At 32.5% G+C, this 19,430-nt stretch overlaps 2 protein-coding genes and 1 long non-coding RNA gene across 7 annotated transcripts; 1 reads left to right on the forward strand and 2 right to left on the reverse strand.

The window, feature by feature from the left end:
- Positions 1-980: 980 nt before the first annotated feature.
- LOC123910356 (F-box protein At4g22280-like) lies at positions 981-3,562 on the reverse strand. 2 transcript variants are annotated; one of them, XM_045961451.1, is made up of 3 exons: positions 3,437-3,562; positions 1,562-2,411; positions 981-1,447 (listed from the first exon to the last, which is right to left on the reverse strand). In XM_045961451.1, the coding sequence occupies exons 2-3, from the start codon at positions 2,408-2,410 to the stop codon at positions 1,163-1,165; spliced, it is 1,134 nt and encodes a 377-aa protein (XP_045817407.1). In that variant the 5' UTR covers position 2,411; positions 3,437-3,562; the 3' UTR covers positions 981-1,162. The 2 variants fall into 2 exon arrangements, 1 of the variants encoding a protein (XP_045817407.1); XR_006810194.1 differs by lacking the exon at positions 1,562-2,411 and having other exon boundaries at positions 1,055-1,447; positions 3,437-3,550.
- Positions 3,563-5,215: 1,653 nt separating this feature from the next.
- LOC123910357 lies at positions 5,216-7,945 on the reverse strand. Of its 3 annotated transcripts, none has more exons than XR_006810197.1 (4): positions 7,578-7,945; positions 5,969-7,278; positions 5,767-5,843; positions 5,216-5,683 (listed from the first exon to the last, which is right to left on the reverse strand). It is a non-coding gene; the product is annotated as an uncharacterized LOC123910357 (long non-coding RNA). The 3 variants fall into 3 exon arrangements; XR_006810196.1 differs by having other exon boundaries at positions 5,969-7,343; XR_006810195.1 differs by having other exon boundaries at positions 5,969-7,361.
- Positions 7,946-13,642: 5,697 nt separating this feature from the next.
- Positions 13,643-17,989, forward strand: LOC123910358 (soluble inorganic pyrophosphatase 4-like). 2 transcript variants are annotated; one of them, XM_045961453.1, is made up of 9 exons: positions 13,643-13,836; positions 14,741-14,876; positions 15,090-15,118; positions 15,454-15,519; positions 15,999-16,106; positions 16,217-16,282; positions 16,896-17,016; positions 17,437-17,518; positions 17,668-17,989. In XM_045961453.1, exons 2-9 carry the CDS (start codon positions 14,762-14,764, stop codon positions 17,708-17,710), a joined length of 630 nt encoding a protein of 209 aa, XP_045817409.1. In that variant the 5' UTR covers positions 13,643-13,836; positions 14,741-14,761; the 3' UTR covers positions 17,711-17,989. The 2 variants fall into 2 exon arrangements, with proteins under 2 accessions (XP_045817409.1, XP_045817410.1); XM_045961454.1 differs by having other exon boundaries at positions 13,826-13,949.
- Positions 17,990-19,430: the final 1,441 nt, after the last annotated feature.

Raw genomic sequence — 19,430 nt, forward strand, 5'->3', positions numbered from 1 at the left:
TTTTAGGGTTTCAAAGGCTAACAAAAAGGCTAGGGTTGAGAGATTTCATCTTGGGAAGACTCTAGGGTTAGGGAAACATTCTATCACCTTGGGAAACACTTTCATATTGAATTTCTTGGTCACGGGAAGAAATTCGGGCTTAGGGTAGATTTAGGAAAAACTCTAAATCTTGTAACTCTTGTGGTGAATTTCATTGTAATCAAGGAACAAGTTTGATAGTGGATCGGAGAGCTGTTCTCTCCCCCAGAGTAGGTCACATTGACTGAACTGGGTAAACAATTCTCTTGTGTTCTTTTCTTTTATCGCTTTATCTTTTGATTTGTGATTTTTATTGCCGATCTCATTATTTGATTGCTTAATCGTTATTTGCTCCACACATCAATTATTTTATTGGTGTGATTCAATCCGAATTCACAACATTATTGAACATTGTAAACATATATTAAATTCGAGTCAAAACTATAAGGTCAGTCATATCAAGAGACAAGTTAATCTAGAATTCATGAGTTATTTCAGGTAGCTCGTGTTTCTACTAACCACAGGTTTTTTATTATTATCCATCTTGTATTGAAAACATAATTTTAATTGAAATGCCCTAAATTTGTTCCCGTTATAAAAAAAAAAACGAAGTTTAATGCATAACCTTTAGTCATAGAAAAGGACACGGTTATAAAACATCTCTTCGGTTGGATAGTTGAGGCAACCCTTTAGATATTTGGGCTAACCCTTAAATAAATCTCAGTTACATCTATGTGTAGTTGCACGCAAAAGATACTTTATTTAAAAGACAAGTATTTTAGAAGTGATCAGAAAGAAAAGTACTGAAATCAGTTTCTTCTTCTCATATTGTAAACAGTTATCTAATATCTATATGCTAATCAATTAGCTACTTGTTGTGTAGGAAGCATATGTAAGTTGCATATGGCATCTTACTTTGTAAAATGCATGCACAGAATATTTAATATGTTGAATGGAAGTTCTTTCTTCAGTAAAAATAATTCAATAATAATTAATTATGAAGACAGAGAAGAAAAGAGCACAAGCTAATGTTTACTTGAAATTTATTCAATAATAATTAGTTATAACCAAAGAGACATTCAGAAACTGAGAAAGAAATAAAAAAACAAACCAATTATAAATGTGTCTGTCTAAGAGGTTGCCTTTAGCAATCTATGAACTCAACTTTTGCCGTGGGCGAACTCCGAAGAAATAAATCCATTATTTCATCAGGTATGGGTGAAGATGGTTCCGATCCTTCTGTAAATGCTCTTTGTAAGCTAGAAGCTTCTTCCTTTGACTTGGCTTTTTGTAACATGACATGGCACATTGTCATGCGAAATCCATCCGAAAATGGTTCCATTTTCACTTTCAATGACTCCAAGTTACCCAATGAACGGAGATTAAGCTTCAACAGATAGGGAGACAGATCGCGAATTAAGTAGAGAACCTAAGCAATGAGAAGGTTTGCAAGTCAATTATGTTATATAAAATTTAGAAATAAATAAAACTACATCTTAAGAAGAAGGCAAAATTAGCCTTCAAACATGGCAAATTAAGCTACCTGAAGAGTAGTTGTAGAGACTGTCAATGATTTTATATTAGGAAACAATCGCAGCCATTTCAATAGAGTTAAAGGAGGCTCCTTTTGATATGGAATTACTTCTGCATATATTTCTACATGTTTAACAGAAGAAACATTGCTCCACGAGAGTGTCTGATAAGGAGTACCAGTAAAAGCGAACGTACAAAGACTTGGAGTACATAGCTCAATTATATAAAAGTTGGAAAGCTTATTATACAGAGTAAAATTGACAAGCGTCACACTTGATATGCAAAGGAATATTGCACCACTTATAGTACAATTGGAAATGAGCAAACTACTCAGCTTGTTAAAAGTCGAAAATGGCTCAGCGCGACTCTTATCCCCACCACAAAATTTAAAATTCTCTAGTTGCAAGCTAGTTAGTGCAGGCAAATTTAAAGATTCTGGAAATGGTATTTGATGACCTCCACGAGAGTAAATAGCAAGCTTCAGATGTGTTAAAGTCTGGCATGAGTAATTAGCATAATTAACAATCATTTTGAGTAACCGAGGCTCCAACCTACCAGTAGCCCTAGCATGCTTAAAATCAAGAGCCTGCAATGGAATAGAAGGATCGCGAAGACATAAAACCCTAGACACGAATTTCGTGAATATCTCGCAAGTTTGAAAGCCTGTAGAATGCAATGTAAGTTCAGGAAAACCTGTCCAGAGATTCATCCATCTCGGAGCAAGAACGGAAGTTTGAACGGCTTGTTTGGCGTCCAAATATGAGAGTATGTGAATGATAAGACAATCAGATAAGTCACTGAGTCTGTCTTTGCTATCAATTTCTTCTACTCCGCTGTTCTGAATAGCGGAATTTGACATTCTGATAAAGTGAAACAAAAAGAAAACCGGATTATTTTCGCCTGTTTGTTTCAGCTTTAAAAAAAATTGAATTTTTTCTTTGTATTTTTCAAAATAAATTGTGTAAAACCGTTTTTCAAAATATTACAAATTTTTTTTACATTCTTTTTCTGAATTGAAATACTAATTTTGACATCATATAACATAAACAAACATTATTAAAAATCAAAATCCAGTCAAAATCTCAATTTTTTCAAAATGTTGTATTTCAAAAAAAGTTTCAATAAAATGATGAAATACCGACCAAATGTTAGTTGGTTCGGTGGTGATTGGCGCTGAACTTGGTAGGGAGGACCACGGTTCGATCCCCGCAACTGCATTTGGGAGGGGGCTGGAACCACTTGATGCCACAACTCGCCCCGAACTCTGGACTACTAGGGCCCCTTCCCAGGAACTAGAGGGTGAAAATCTCAAAAAATCTCAAAAATAACGTAAATAACTAGGTAAATTCTAATATGGACCACTTCATCAAGTGGTCCATGGTGGACCAGTCATGAATAACATTATAATGAATACGAATTTTACAAAATCCACTATTGGATTGAAAGTTTATATCATATATATCATCCATAAAAAAAATTTAGAAAAATTAAAAATCATTTGATATGTTATTGAGACACATCAAGATTAACGGTTTATTAAATAACGTACATCTTGATGGATCTCAATAACATATCAAATGATTTTCAAAAAATTTATGGATGATCTATACGATATAAACTTTCAATCCAACTGTGAATTTAGTAAAATTCATATTCGGTAGGTCACTTGTCCACGGTGGACCACTTGTGAAGGTGGTCCACAGTAGCATTAGCCTAAATAACTATTAAGACCAAATTTTCATTTAAAGCTTTTATAAAAAGTTTCTTTTGTAATTTTTTTTATACGTAACACTATAAAATCCATTTAAAAAAAAGTCAAAACAAACTGGATTATTTTATATAGGGAAAGTTGTAAAGAAGAATTGAACTGAGGAATAAGAAATACCTTGCGAATTGTGGTTCGTTTTTAGGTTTTGATTTTGGTGCGAATTTGAATATGTTTCCTCTGATTATGGTTCACGATCGATAATCATTGAATCAGTGGTATTGTGGCGGCGAATTGTTTAGCAAGAGAGACAAAGGATTTGTTTTGGTTTTTCTTTTTAAATGATTTTTGTGGGGATTTTTTTATTTAATTGATATGCACCGACGATGTAAAATAATTTTACACTGTCAATCCATATATCAACCATATTTTCCGCCACATCACCCCATTTCTTGACATGACATGGCAAAATAATTGTTATTTATTGGACGATCGTGTAAAACTATTTTACACCGTCAATGCATATCAATTAAACTATTTTTTTTATTTGTTAATATAAAAGATTATTTTATAAAAGTATTTTATTATTTTGTTACAAATTTTTTTAGATTATAAAATTTCAAATAAATCTCCAAAAAAAAACTATTTTAAATAGTTTTTTCATAAAAATAATTTTTGAGAGATAGTTTTTTTAAAATTGTGATTTTTATTAAGTTAAAATCTATAGGATGGTTAAAGTGTAACGTAGATTCATCATTTTTTGTTGCCGCATGCAAGACAACGATGATGGGTACTTGTTTTCGTAATAATTCTAGTGAGTTTACTGTTGGACTCACGTAGTGGCAACAAATGATTTTATAAACAGAAGAGGGTGAAACATTGGCATAATTGCAAGCAATGAATGAAGCTAAGGGTAGAGGCTTAGAACGAGTCCAATTCGAAAGTGATTCTCAAGGGTTGGTTGAGACTATTCGTACCAAGCGGCGATGCAACTCAGAGTTTATTTCAATCGTTAATGAAATTATTCTTGTTATGTTATCATGTGTAAACTTTGAAGTTAAGTTTATTAGGAGACAAGTGAATTCGGTTGCTCACACTTTAATTAGGGCGACCAATTCTTGGACTAGTTTCCATAGATTTGAGATTATTCTTTCATGTATTGAACTTTTGATAATTAATGAAATGCATTGAGTTTGTTTGGTTTTAAAAAAAAATCTCTAATACGGTATATATTTAAGTTATTAAATGTGAAAATCACTCAAAAGATGATTTTGAAATAAGTTTTACTATTTTTAATCAAGTTATCATAAAAAATATTTTAAAAAATACAAATAAAAAATCACTTTTTTAAAAACTAAAACAAAGGACCCAAAACTAAGTGAACTTCCAAAAATCATTTACTCGGTACATCCCAATTTTTTTTTAAAAAAAAAATTCATTGAAAGGTGTGGATTACCACACATCAGAAAACTGGAGAGTCCTCACATGAAACAATCCGTTCTCAAGTATCACAATATTTCTATCTACTTAATATGAGATTCATATCATTTTGTCACACCCTTTAAGAACGAATTTAGAAAACACTTTTTACATCTGGCCAAAATCCCATTTTACATCTGAAGCCTGTCAGATGTAAACGTACAAGAAGTAGTAAGTTTACGCATTTTACATCTGACTTACGCCAGATGTAAAATCAACACTTTTTACCTCTGTTTCGTATTGCCAAGCTTTCCACAGATGTAAAATCATCACTTTTTTTTAAAAAAAAATTTAAAAAATCCTGCATTTTTGTTTTTTAAAATCCTACATTTTTTTTTTAAATCCAACCCACATACCAGCATCCAAAACATAACTTCACAACATACAATAATCAAGAACGGACCTAAATTAAAAATCAAGAACATGATCCTTTTTAGTTTTACAAAATCACAAACCTGATGAATAAAAGAGATATCATGCTTTTGATTAATCAATAAGTAATTACACACATAAAACTAACAAAATCACAATACACTTCCTAAAGAACCTGGTGAATAAAAGAGAGATATCATGCTAAGTAATTAAAATGACTAAAACATGACTAAAACTTAAGTAATTAAAATGGTTTTAGCTAGCTAGAATACATCCTAACCAACTTAAGTAATTAACATAGCCTAGAGTACAGTTAACACATACATCAAGTGTAAATCAACTATCAAAACTATGATTACCAAGGTGATGTTGACAAAGCCACAGACTTGAACAACGTTTTCGGATGCAATAGCAATCTCTAAATCTTCATGCCACAGACTTGAACAACGTTTTCGGATGCAATAGCAATCTCTAAATCTTCATAATTAACAATTCCATGTTTGTCCGCTCTTTTGATTCTAAGTTCCTCTACAGTATCCAAATCTTGAATCTTCATATTTAACATGCCTTCAAGATCTACAAGTACACAAATAGTTTATACTAGGGAAAAAAATGAACAAAAAAAACTAAACAAAACTTTAATATTATTATAACAATACCATTTTTATCAGCTTCTTTAAACTGTTCTTTGATTTCTAGGAACATTTTAGTTTGATGACTATGTTAGCCTAATAATCTGCAACAATAATAACATTAGAAAAACATCAGAAGCAGTATCTTCAAGTAAAATAGAACAGGAAACAAACATCAGGAAATAACAATGTGTAAATAAATAGACTTTAAGGTTATGTAGTTTTTTACCCATGTGATAGTTGTTAACGTAGTAAATAATTCAGCCATTGTCCATGATCTACAAACTTCAAGAGTAGCACTGCTTGAGTCAGAAAATGACAATTGAACAATATAAGTTACATTCAGAGATCCGCATATCAACAAGTCCCTTTGAAACACAAGATAGTCATACAGAGAAGCATATATAGCTTAATAGTGAGAAAAAAGTGTGCCTGAACTGATCACTTTCTTTCAATATATCTTGTGTTAACAGATTAAGTATAATCAATAGTAAATAAATATAAATGGATTCAAATAATTAATTGATTTTTTTTAAAAGCCAAAATTTATATATAAAGAACCCATAAAGCACAAGTAGTACTTTATAGAGTTAAGAGTACAAGAATAAAGGAGAGCCTAGGTACAGGATCACTACAACACAAAAAGCCACAAAAGGAAGCCTTTAATTTGAAAACAAAAACGCAGACAAACATAGAAGGCAGCAGCAATAACATTAACACCAGCAAAATAGTAGATCCTCAGCCCTAAGCAACCCGTACACACCATCAGCGGTGAAAGCAATCTCCCGGGTTCCAACACCATTCATAAAAGAGACAAGGTCTTCTTGCCATTCGCCCAATAAACCACTTCCATGACAGACGTTTAATAGTCTCCACCGCATCTTCAGCGTCAATTCCCCCATTATTGAAGATCCGGTCATTCCTAGTACGCCAAATTGTCCAAATATACACGTGCCAAATTAACATAAGCCCCTTTTTACCTTTCTTACCAGTCCCACACCCTACCATCATAGAGAAGGAGAGGCTAAAACTCGGTGGAAGCAGCAACTCCTGGCCAATCCATTGCACAAGCTCATACCAGATTTTCGCCGAAGTTCCACAGTGAAGGAACATATGAAGTGTATTTTCAGCAGTCACATTATAGAAGGAGCAGACCATATCATTACCAATCCCTCTCAACGTCAAATTCGCCTTTGTTGGAATTCTATTAAGCATCAATTGCCACGAAAAAGCTACAACTTTTGACGGCGCGTCGCTTTTCCATATATTACTGAAGACAAAGTTCCGAAGATGATCCATCTCAGTTTCAGAGCGATGCAGCAAGATAAGATTCTGATACGCAGACTTCGCCGTAAACCCCGACGCAGGATCAGGCCTCCAACTCCAACCATCATCTTGTGCTGTAGGCTGAAAACCATCAATTACTGCTAACAACTACTGATAAAAAGGTTCCTCCCAGAAGAAATCCCTCCTCCATAACAGATTCCACTTCCAGCCGTCACCATCCATCATCCCCATATCACTTACTTTACATTGTTGCTGAATCGAAATAGAATACAACCGAGGGAAGCGTACCGCCAGAGATTGGTTCCCCACCCAAACATCTATGTAATGGTTAGTGGCTACAAGATACACAAATATTGAACATCTATGTAAAGGGAACCAGAGGCGGTGAGAAGCAAAAAACAATGAATTTCACAACACTAAAAGCAAAAGTAGAAGAGATTACAGAAAATTACACAGGATTAAACCCTTAGTCATCAAAATCAAAGATCAAAGATTAAAATGAAAGATAAACATATGCTAAAACCTAAAAACCCTTAATCGTTAAAACTCACCAGTTTTAGATCGAGAGAAGAGGCGGTGGAATTATGACTCTGTAACGAGCTGAGAGAGCTTTGATTCGTTCCACTAAGCTTCGATTTGGGTTCAGTAAGCCTTGATTCTTCAATTAGGAATTGGAATTTGTGATTCAGTGAAACGGATTGGAGGCTAGGGTTCGAGAGAGAACGAGTGTGAGAGAGAGATGTCGAGTTCGATCGTGAATCTAGGGTGAGAGAGAACGAAACTGATCGAGTGAGAGGTATAGTGAGATCGTGATTGAGAGAGGGAGCGATAGATCGAGTGAATCCGAAGTTAGGTTGTTTCGCGTGCGTGCATCTGAGAGAGAGAAGATATTATGTTTTTTTTTTTTACTCCTTCCACACTTAATAACTAGAACTTTGACCAATGCACGCATGGGTCTAATTAGGTGTAATATGTAATAATAAAAAATAAAATACAAAAATTCTAATAGCATTTTCAATAAGAGTAGTATAGGGAATTTCATGGACTAATTATTCTATATTTGTTTATGTGCTTATTTTATAGTTTATATATTTTTTAAATAATTTTTGAACCCCATCGTTTTGTTTACTTATTAAAAAAAATTGTTGATAACTAAAGGTTAAAAAATTGATGATAATTAAAGGTTAAAAAAAATAATTAAAGACATAATCAAGAACATAAACTTAAGTAGACATCCATAAATAAATAAAAATTGTGATTAATTCCGCCGTTCAAATTTATTGAAAACAGGGTTAACATATTAGGATTCCTAAATTCTTTCATAATTGAAGCACATGTTTTAGCGGTTGAAACGTTTGATTGTAAGTAAGAGATGCAGGTTCGATGACAAATCTGTATATTTTTAATATAAAGCTGCAATAAAAAGAAAGAGAAAATGAGGGGGAAAAATTTTGGTTTAGGGTTAGCTTATGTTAGCAAGCTTATAATATAAGAGATTATCGGTTTTTAATTGTTTAAATTGTGCAATGAAAATTGATGGTGCTTAATTGTCGTATGAAATATTTCCTATGAAAGTTGATGTAGCTTAACACTTTGTGGACATAATTTAAATCACAATTGGTCTGCTAGTGCATATTATATCAATTGATCATCGGTTAATATTAAATCTGCAATATTAAAAACAAAATAATGAATGTGATTAGTGACATGACTATGGTTGTGTTTGGTTGTATTGCAAAAAAAATTGATTTAGTAGAATTGAGTTTGATAATAACTTTCCAAATTACACGTGATAATAACTTTCCAAATCTCACATGATAATTATTCTCTAAATTTATGATCCGGTAGAAAAAAAATCATTGATCAGGAAAGACATAAAAATATTTCGTGATGAATAATATAGTCAACAATAATTTTGATATGATATACTTTTAAAATTGATGGTGCTTATCAATTATTGCACATAATTTTAATCACAATTGGTATACTTGCCATAATGGTTGGAAATATTGCCTTGCATTGAAGGGTTGTGGGTTCGAATCCTAGTTAAGACAAAATTGTATTATTTTTTAATAAAAATTGCAAGATAAAATGGAGGGAAAACAGGGAAAACAAATTAGGGTTTAGAGTTTGCTTGTGTATACAAGCTTATAATATAAAAGATTTCCATTCAAACAAAAAAAATCACTTGAAGTCTTTTTACATCCGGGGATATTATGGTCATATGTGAAATTATTTTAGACAATTTTTACCATAATTACGGGATTGCTACCGCGTTTAGCTTTGCATCTGGGGATATTGTGGCTAGATGTAAAACGTTTTGTCTATATATTTTTCACATCTGTGGATATTGAAACCAGATGAAAAGACTACTCCATATAGCATTTTACATCTGACATATGCTCGTCAGATGTAAACTACTTGTGTAATATGTCATATTTGTACTAGTAATGTCACTGCCCCGATAACTCGTACATGTCAGTATTTGGTGTAGATATCAGGATACATAAACAAATTCCATATGAAAATGGTTCTAATTTCACATGAGCCAATAGAAGAATTTATAGCGAGTAAATTCCTTGCCACAGTGTGATATATCGAGATGCTCGCAGTTCGGTTTAGATTGGTTTTGAGGCAAAAATTCATCCGATCAAAAAATAAATTTATTCGCGGTTCAGTTTTGGATGACAAATTAAAAAAATCCAATCAGATCCGATTCAATTTTATGAGGTTTAATTTGGATCGGTTTTTAGATATCCAAATTATAAATTGTAAATTTTTTTATTAAATATTAATATTGTAAAAAACACTACAAAATAATAGTTTAAATTTTTTGACAAAATAAATATTAAATTTGATGTAAAATATAACATATAATATATTAAAAATTAATATTGTGGAATAACAATTATCGATTATATTTGAAACATATGAAAAGGTAAAAAAAAATAGATTAAATTAAACTAACAAATAGTATTAACAAAATTTAAAATGAACATATATATATATATATATATATATATATTCATACAATTAAAAAGTATTAAAATATGTATATGCAGTTGGTTTGATTTGGATCGATTTTGAAAAATCAATCTGAAATCTGATCCTATCCAGCAATTTTCACAAAAAAACATCAAACACATCTAAATATATTTTGTTTTTTGGGGTTTTCAGGTTTTTTTAGATCAGTTTGCATTTTTATTTGGATAAACAAAATTGATGAATTGGTTGAATAATTTTTTTAAACTCAATTAATTAACAGCGAAATTAATGAGTAAAACTAATACAATGAGGCCTAAAAGAATAAATACTAATAAAATTAAAATTTAATTGCATATTTGGTCCCTTATCTTTATTTTAGGTTTCAAATTGGTCCTATATGTTTTAAAATTAATTTGATCCCTTGTGTTACTGATGTCAACTTAAGTTCGTTCTTTAATGAACCATTGTGAAACCTAAAATGTCTTTAAGGGACCATTTCACTAATTAAACATTCTTTTTATTAAATTTTGAGTTAATTTCGTCTAAAATTTCCACGTAACGCCTACTAAGTTGTAGATGTATGCAAATTTGTTAATTACATGGACGATTTAAACTGAAATTTGACTAAAAATACTAACTTGAAATCTAAAATAATGGAGATCTAAAAAAACTTGAGGTCACTCAAAAGCAGTTGTTTTGTTTGCAAATGAATCATATATAGAGAATTATGCTACGTAGACAAACTCTAGTACATATGCATTTACAAATGCACCAAAAGCTCCATTTTAAGTTTCATAAGTAAAGTTCAAGTGGGGACTGCAAACTTGAACTCAGATTCAGCATCACTACATCAATACATTGATGCAAGTTGTTAAGACCGGAGTCATGTAGATAACATTATAAGCAAATTGAATGATCTGCAATAAAGAATAGTATACTGCAATGCAAGTTAGTTTATCTAAGTGTTTTAAAAGGCACAAAATAAAATGAACTTATGCACCACTGTACCTTAAATATTTCATAATTAGTTTCTTCATTTAACTTCTCCATGAATATCAATAAATTTATAGATTTATACCAACTTTTTTTGTTTGTTGGAAAAACTAATACTTATCTCAGTTGTGAAGTACTTATAAGCTAATATACTAATTCAAAATGGTTCTATATGTGATCCACTTAACTTTGCAAACAAGCTTTTTTAGTACATGTTAGCAGCTAATGCTTATCTCAACCTATGATCCGTCTACATGCTAGAGAATCAAATTGGTAAATGATTAAAGAAACAATGCGCAAAAAAGCTCTTCGTAAGCTAGCATCTTCTTTCTTTGACTTGACTTTTTTTCTTGACTTTTTTTAACATGACACTGCGCAATGTCATGCGCAATCTATATGAAAATGGTTCTATTTTCACCTTCAATGACTCCAAGTTAGTCAATGAAGGGTGATTAGTCTCAACAGATTGGGAATTAAGTAGAGAACCTGAGCAATGAGGGTTGCAAGTCAATTATGTTTTATAAAATTTAGAAATAAATAAAACAGCATCTTAAGAAGAAAGTAAAAATAGCCTTCAAACATGGTAAGTTAAGGAACCTGAAGAGTACTCGCAGAGACTATCAATGAGTTTATATTAGGAAACTCTAGCAGCCAGTTGAATAGATACGAAGGAGTCTTCTTTTGATTTGAAATGTCTGCATAAATTTCTACATGTTTAAGAGAAGAAACATCGGTCCCAGAGAGTGTCTGATAAGGAGTACCAGTAAAAGCGAACGTACAAAGACTTGGAGTACATAGCTCAGTTATGTAAGAGTCGGAAAACTGATTATTTAGAGTTAAATTGACAAGTGTCACACTTGATATGCAAATGGTTCTTGCACCACTCACAGTACAATTGGAAATGAGCAAACTATACGGAAAAAGATTCACTGCTGTCAGATTATCACGCTGTTACACGCAGTAATTGATTTCTGCCGTTCGATCAAAAATCAACGGATATGATCAATATTACTGAAAAGACACAGTTTTAATATAAACCGTTCGATCTAACATTGACGGCTGAGATCAAACACAGTGTGAAACTGTGTGATTTTTCTACAGCAGCAAATCTTAATCGCAAACTATACAACCTTGTTATATGTAGAAAATGGCTCGGCACGATCTTTATCCCTAGCACAAAATTTAAAATTCTCTAATTGCATGCTTGTTAATGCCGGTAAATTGAAAGATTCTGGAAACCGTGTCTTATGAACTCCACGAACTCGATGACGATAAATAGCAAGCTTCAAATGTGTTAAAGTCTGACATGAAAACACGCTATCCGGAATTTGTGCAAGGTCACCCGAGACAGAAATCCCTAACCGTTGGACATTGTGTAAAATAGCACTTTTGATTGAGATTTTTTATCGAGGAGAACGACGGTGGTTCGGCGGTTTAAGCTCGTCGAAAACTGTAGCAAACCTTTGTGACGGTGGTAACCGGTAAGTGTAAAGAAACGAAGGGTTTAAAGGTCATTCGAAAAGGAAAAAAACAAGCCACGAAGGGTTTATTTATTTTTGGTTTTCACCATCAATATTCGGTCCACTGAACTGCTAATCTTGGTTCGGGAGTTAGTTATGACATCAAGTAGTTCTAACCATCAATTACTATTGAACCAACTAACGATTGATGAAAATGAAAGGTTTAAAGGTGGAAGATATTTTACAGACCCTAGTACCACGATAAATAAGATGCATTAAAGGCTTATGCTATATTTCAATAAGACGTTTATTTTATATTTTACTTTTTTTTTTGTACATTATTTTATATTTTATTAACTTTATAGTTTTCTTGAAAGAGGCCGCTATTAGGTTAACGCTATCATTCATCTTGATACTTAAATCATGCTTCATATTTTCAATCCATCGGAGATTTGTTAAGAATCTCTCATATTGGATGACAACATATTTAAAATAGGGTTATGCTAAATAGTGTATGAGACAATGTTTTAAATTAAATATAGTGACTATGCAATAATATGAATTTTACTAGTGCACTGATTTGTTCAGGTTGAAGTTGGGGATATCTGCAAACACACTCTAACGTTTAATTTAATATAAAAATGTGAAGCGGAAGATTTTAGGATAAAAATTGCATACTTATTCATCCTTAAAAAGTGAGGATATAGAAGCAAATGCATAACATGTACTCATTGAAAAGGAGATGAGTACAACGTATCTATGCTGTTGGATAGTTGAATCATTTTGTTTACGATAAAGCTAATGATCGAACTTACGAACTCTAACATATTAATCAAATTTATCATCACTAGACCAAACATAGTGGTTTAAATAAATTTGAGTTACATCTATGTGCAATGAAAATATTTTTATTTTGTTGGTTTTCACTACCGGTATCCGGTCCAATGAACCGCTTAATCTAGTTCGAGGTTAGTTCTAACATCAAATGATTTCAGTCTCTTCCAATCACAATTATAAAAAACTTACCGTGATCCTCGTTACCAAGTTTCAACAGATCAACTATTGGTAAGATACATTTGTTTAAAAATAAAATAAAATGTAGACATAACATGACACAAAGCGGCATAAATGAGCAATATTTAATTTGTAGTGGAAGACAAAACAGGTGACATTGTCCGAATACATGGAATATTTGGTTTACCTAAAATCCCTCACATGTCATCTTCATTAACAACCGTCCGATTGAAAACCGCTTTTAATCACACGACATATATTCAATTCAACGTTTGGCCGCTGAGCTTATTACGTTTTGATACACACACCAACCCGTCTTTGTTTCTTCTTCCCTAGTCGCCGAACTGTGACTCACTCTGTAAGTCATCTCTTTTCTCCAATCTCACTTCACTTCAATACATGATCTTCATCATTCAAATTATCACAATAATATTCTGACTCATTCTCAGTTTTTTCCTCTTTCATTTTTTGGTACTTTTTTGTCCTTTTTTTTATTTTTTCTGATTTAGTACTAATTAGTCAGTTACAACTGAATGAAATTGCATTATTTTCTAGATCAATTTTTTTTTTTATATGATGCTCTCTGCATGTAAATTTCGTTATTAATTCTTACAACTGCTAATTTGTATGTTTGGTTGGTTGATTGATTGATTGATTATGCCGCGAGAAAATTTGATTTTGACTGAATTGATCGATTTTGTAAAATTTATTCGGATCAAAATTGAGTCGATAATAAAGTGATTTATGTTTGGATGGGATACATTCATATAAAAATGAGTTGAACAAAGGGTAAAATGTTAAGAATCCAAAAGTAGAAACATTCTGTTAAATTTTGTGTAATTAATTTGTGATCAAGTTTAAAAAGTGAATTAGATCATAAGAAGAAAAAAACAATAGAGTTGGATTCATATACTCATTTTTTTTTCATTCTCAAATTAATCTTTCAAAGGAAAAAATCTGCTGGTGAGTTCTTTATAGATTCATTCTTCTTTCCAAATTAATGGTTGAATGGAAAAATTAATTATAGAAACAAAAGCTACAAATCCTAGCTTCAATTCTGGAGGCAAAATTAATTTTATTCAAGGGCAACTATACATGTCAAAATTAATTTTACACCTCTAGAATAAATTTTGGCTCCCTCGAAATTGGAACCAAACATACACAAAGTTTGACTACTGTTGTAACTGCAATATGTTGTGTGATAATTTAGACTGATAGCCTTTTTATTGTGTCGTGTGCATGCGATTTTTATGTTCTTGTAGGGTATTGTTTGCAAAGTTAATATGGCTAACCATGAAGGGTCAAAGAGTTTACCTCATCCTAAGCTCAATGAAAGAATACTCTCTTCGATGTCGCGGAGAACTGTTGCTGCTCACCCCTGGCATGATGTAGAGATAGGTACAACAGTAATCTTGTGGATATTTTTGGTTCGCTTTTTGTCATAATGAATTTGTGTTTGGAAAAATATATATTTTTTGTTTGTTTTCTTCTCAGAATGTAAAAGAAACTGTTGTGTAGTTTCAATATAAGTCTCCTTTCTCAAACGATGATAAAGATATATAGATGTATGATCATTTTGCTGAAATCTTACAAATGTTTTTATAAATACAGGGCCAGGAGCTCCATCAGTTTTCAATTGTGTAAGTTTTCGTTTGCTGTTTCATAACTTGCATTCAGAAACTTTACAATTTTTCCTTGTAAGAATGTTACTTGCAGCAGCATTAAGGGCACAGCCATCCAAGTTGTGGAGCTTATATTAATTTACTTCTTTCAATTCATCAAATATTTACTTAACTTTGTACTCGTAGTGAATGCAGCTAGAAAAGTGGTTAAGCTTGTGTGTAGACCCTAAACATGGTCATCCCACTAGGAATCTGGAATTTCAGATCTTACATATTGCCTAGTTAGATTATTCCGTTGAACTTTTGTTTCCTATTCATGTTTTCTTAGTGAGAAAAATGTTATTCCATGGCAGGTGATTGAAATTGGCAAAGGCGGTAAGGTTAAGTATGAGCTGGACAAGACAAGTGGACTTATAAAGGTGTCATTCACTATTCTCTACTTAAATTCGCCTTCTTCCATTCCATAAGCTTGATTCAATAGCAAGATATAAAGTACTTTCTTGCAAGGGGGTAGTATTGCCACTTACGATTTCTTCACTTTCTATTGGGACTTGTTCAACTTTGAAACTAAAATATTTAAAACTCCAATCTTGGAATTATATTCAAGTAGAATGATACATGATAAGTGATAACTCAACCCTCACAATGCATTTTAGATAATGTGAGTGCTATAATTGATTCCAAACATGTTTTGTTTGACATTGAACACTTTTAAGTTTTAACTGTAGCATCCTTGAATATTGAATGGTAGATTCTGATTGCAAGTTATCGCGCATTATGATTTCGTGTGAATCTTTTGCTTCCTTGCTATACATAGATAATAATGCAATTATTTATAGTTTTGAGTCTTTTATCTATCTGTATGAAGCATAACTAACTAATGGGCTAAATACCTTAGGTTGATCGTGTTCTTTACTCATCAGTTGTTTACCCACACAACTATGGTTTTATCCCACGAACCATTTGTGAAGACAGCGATCCTATGGATGTCCTGGTTCTGATGCAGGTAGCAACACCTAAAACTTATAAATCCGTGATATTTAATAAAAATGCCCGTTTTCACTTTTAGCCATAATTTTAACTGAATTAAAAATCAAAATATTATGTTGTGAGCAGGAGCCTGTGCTACCTGGTACCTTCCTCCGTGCTCGTGCTATTGGACTAATGCCGATGATTGACCAGGTAGAAGTTGCATCCTACCCGCCTTTGTATTTTATTCTATTTGGGTCATGCTAACATGTGCCCTTAAGATTGTCTATAAATAGTAATTATATTTTGAAAAAAAAAACTTTTAATAAATGAAATGTATAATTTCCAATACTAATTTTCCATCTTTAGTACACCAACATGTAGGGCACATGTTAGCATTTCCCTTAAATTATTTAGCTTGTTAGCTAATTGTCTGTTTCTCTGCTAGTGAGTTTAAAATCAAGGTTAAGTGGTTGTCCCATGACTGAAACGATAAAACATTGCTCTACCCTGTTATGTGATATAACACGGTGAATTTATCATCATAAACATCTCAAACCATAGTCTATTTTAACTAGGGAGGTGTTATGAATGAATGAGTGTTCATTTTGTTGGAGCAACAAAAGGAAAATTGTTATGTATGCCATAACACTGTTAGAAAGGTCAAATAAAAACTATCATCAAATATATTACAGTAGCGGACTGTAACTTTTGCTCCTCTTATTTGTTATTTGGTTTTCAATGTCATACAATTTGATAATTTTTTCTCCAATTAATCAAAGTAGACATTTAAGAAAAGAACTATTTATAATGAATTGTGGTGCAGGGTGAGAAGGATGACAAGATCATAGCAGTTTGTGCTGATGACCCTGAATTCCGCCATTACACAGACATCAAAGAGCTTCCTCCACATCGGCTGGCTGAAATAAGAAGATTCTTTGAGGACTGTATCCTGTTATTTGCATTAGTTTATGGTTTCTGCTAACAAATGTACTTGGGGCACCAATTAAATTTAAAAAAAATAGAAAGTTTTCAGAAGAAACGTAGAATTTACAAAAATATTTGTTTTTGAAATTTTAACCATTGTCATTTGCCATGAGCCCATGACAGCATTAGTTAACATTTGGATTTGAACATAATGCTAATGCATATGCATGTCAGCTCATAGCTATTGGCAATTTTACCCATTATTGATTAGTTTTTCAGGTTCAAAGAGTAATGTATCTCCTACTTTTTAATTAATGACCTTTTTTTATATTATTTTTCGAATATGACTATTTTAAATACTTGAAACCTTCTTATTTCGTCAATGCTATCATTACCACATCCCCTAATTTGATGCACATTTCCTTAGCTAGTCACACTAGACAAGAAGAATGAGAACAAAAAAGTTGATGTTGACGATTTTCTACCAGCTGAGGCTGCAATTGACTCCATCAAGTACTCCATGTGAGCTATTTCTCTTTGCCATGAACTCCACCTTGTTCATACTCCGAATCTAGTTTTAGATTTTCTGCCCTAATCTTCAATGATTTTACTTTTCCCTTGGGGATAAATTACTTTATCAATTTTCTTTACTTGATTATTGCCTTTTGCAGGGACCTCTATGCTTCTTACATAGTTGAAAGCTTAAGGAAGTGACTCTTTAGAAGTTGAATATATAATTTAAGTGATCATACAAATGAGAGAATAAAACTCCAAACACAATGATATTTCTGTGTCATTGTGTCGCGACACTTGTTCTGCTCCGCCTTTGGCACAAGAATAACCATTAGTATCTAAACCTTCTTATTTGAGGTTGCAGTTTTATTGCTATCGAATAATGAGCTCATTTCTACTATTAAAGCACTGATTTATAAAAGCCATAATTATGTTCTTGTTTGTATTGTTATTAGAACAAATATATTCTCGCATTTTCCACATTATCCTTACTATCTTTTATTTCTATCTCTTTCCTCGTGATGCAGTGTATATATCACCTAAAATAGATTTCAAACAATATTTATCGAGTAAACATAGCTGCCGGCTGGAAAATGACGGTTTTTAGCAATACCGTCGAATGTTTTAATCAACTTTTAGCTAGTTGACCACAAAACTTATGTAGCACATATTAAGTGGATTCTCTCTATCCACCGAACCATACCTTTTCAACCACATGTTGAGTAAAGATCAATCTCAATGCCTACTCTTTCAAGTCTTCCATGTTCGTCATTTCCGGTATTTCGATCCATCATAACTAGCCTAGCCTCCCCATGGTAGAAGCTATGGCGAGAAGGAAACTTTCATCAGTGTATACTCCGACAATTTAGTTGTACTTAAATCATCCATGGACATATCTGCAATTTTACCACTCTGTAGTAAAGAATATTCATTTAAGTCAATTTTAGTGAGTGAGTAAGAAGCTTAACATAATAGAATGTTACTTTACATTTATCTTGGTGCATATGTCTTTTATAGGAAGACTTTTAGGAAATCCGGATAAAAAATCCGATGAGATTGTTGAGTGTTTTGCATCGTGATTTCATATCCTCTGATATTCATCATATGCAGCATAGTCCATTGAGTCTATTCCTTATAAACTACTAAAAACAATTGTAACTAACTTTATTTGACCAAATTACACTGAAGTTTTTTTTCTCAAAAAAATTTACATTCTCTTAAGATCTAGTTGTAGAAAGATGAGTTTTAAACTCGAAAATTCTAGGTTTGAATTCTGCTTGTGATTCCTTCTCGTAAATATTTTTCATAAAAGAGAAAGAAACGATGGATATTTTTTATTTTTTTAGGCAAAAAGAAAAATATATTAAATAAAATGAAGAGATACAAAGATTGAGGGACATTAGACCTGACTCAAGTATAAAAATACATCGTGATAAATAAAAAACAATCCTAAATCAAATGTAACAAATAAACACTCATCCCAAGCGCAACCCAGCAAACCCGCGTACGGGCGCGAAACCAAGTTAAAAAAAAAGGAGAAAAGTGTGGAAATTTGCAGCGAGCATTCAGGATTAAACAGGCGAATTGAACGACCACCAACACGGAACCCATAACCACGTACCAACAACTCCCTGAACGAATCAACAAACATCAAAGCTCTTTCGAGCCAAACAGTCCGAGAACAGTCACAAGGACTGAAATGGATAGGCACCTAGTACTGGATTGGAGGAAAACTTACGTCTCGAGACTTGCGGATCTCAACAAATCTGAAGCATCAGAGAAACAAAGAGAACAAGAATCCAACACAACCAGTAAAACCAGAAATCAGATGTGTGAACCCATATCGAGGGATGAGTCGAACACGTTAGTCACCAACCAGACTCTTTCGGGTTAAAAGGAACAACCAAACCCATACGAGTCT

The sequence above is a fragment of the Trifolium pratense genome, linkage group LG2 (assembly GCF_020283565.1).
Source record: "Trifolium pratense cultivar HEN17-A07 linkage group LG2, ARS_RC_1.1, whole genome shotgun sequence".
Classification (NCBI taxonomy): domain Eukaryota; kingdom Viridiplantae; phylum Streptophyta; class Magnoliopsida; order Fabales; family Fabaceae; genus Trifolium; species Trifolium pratense.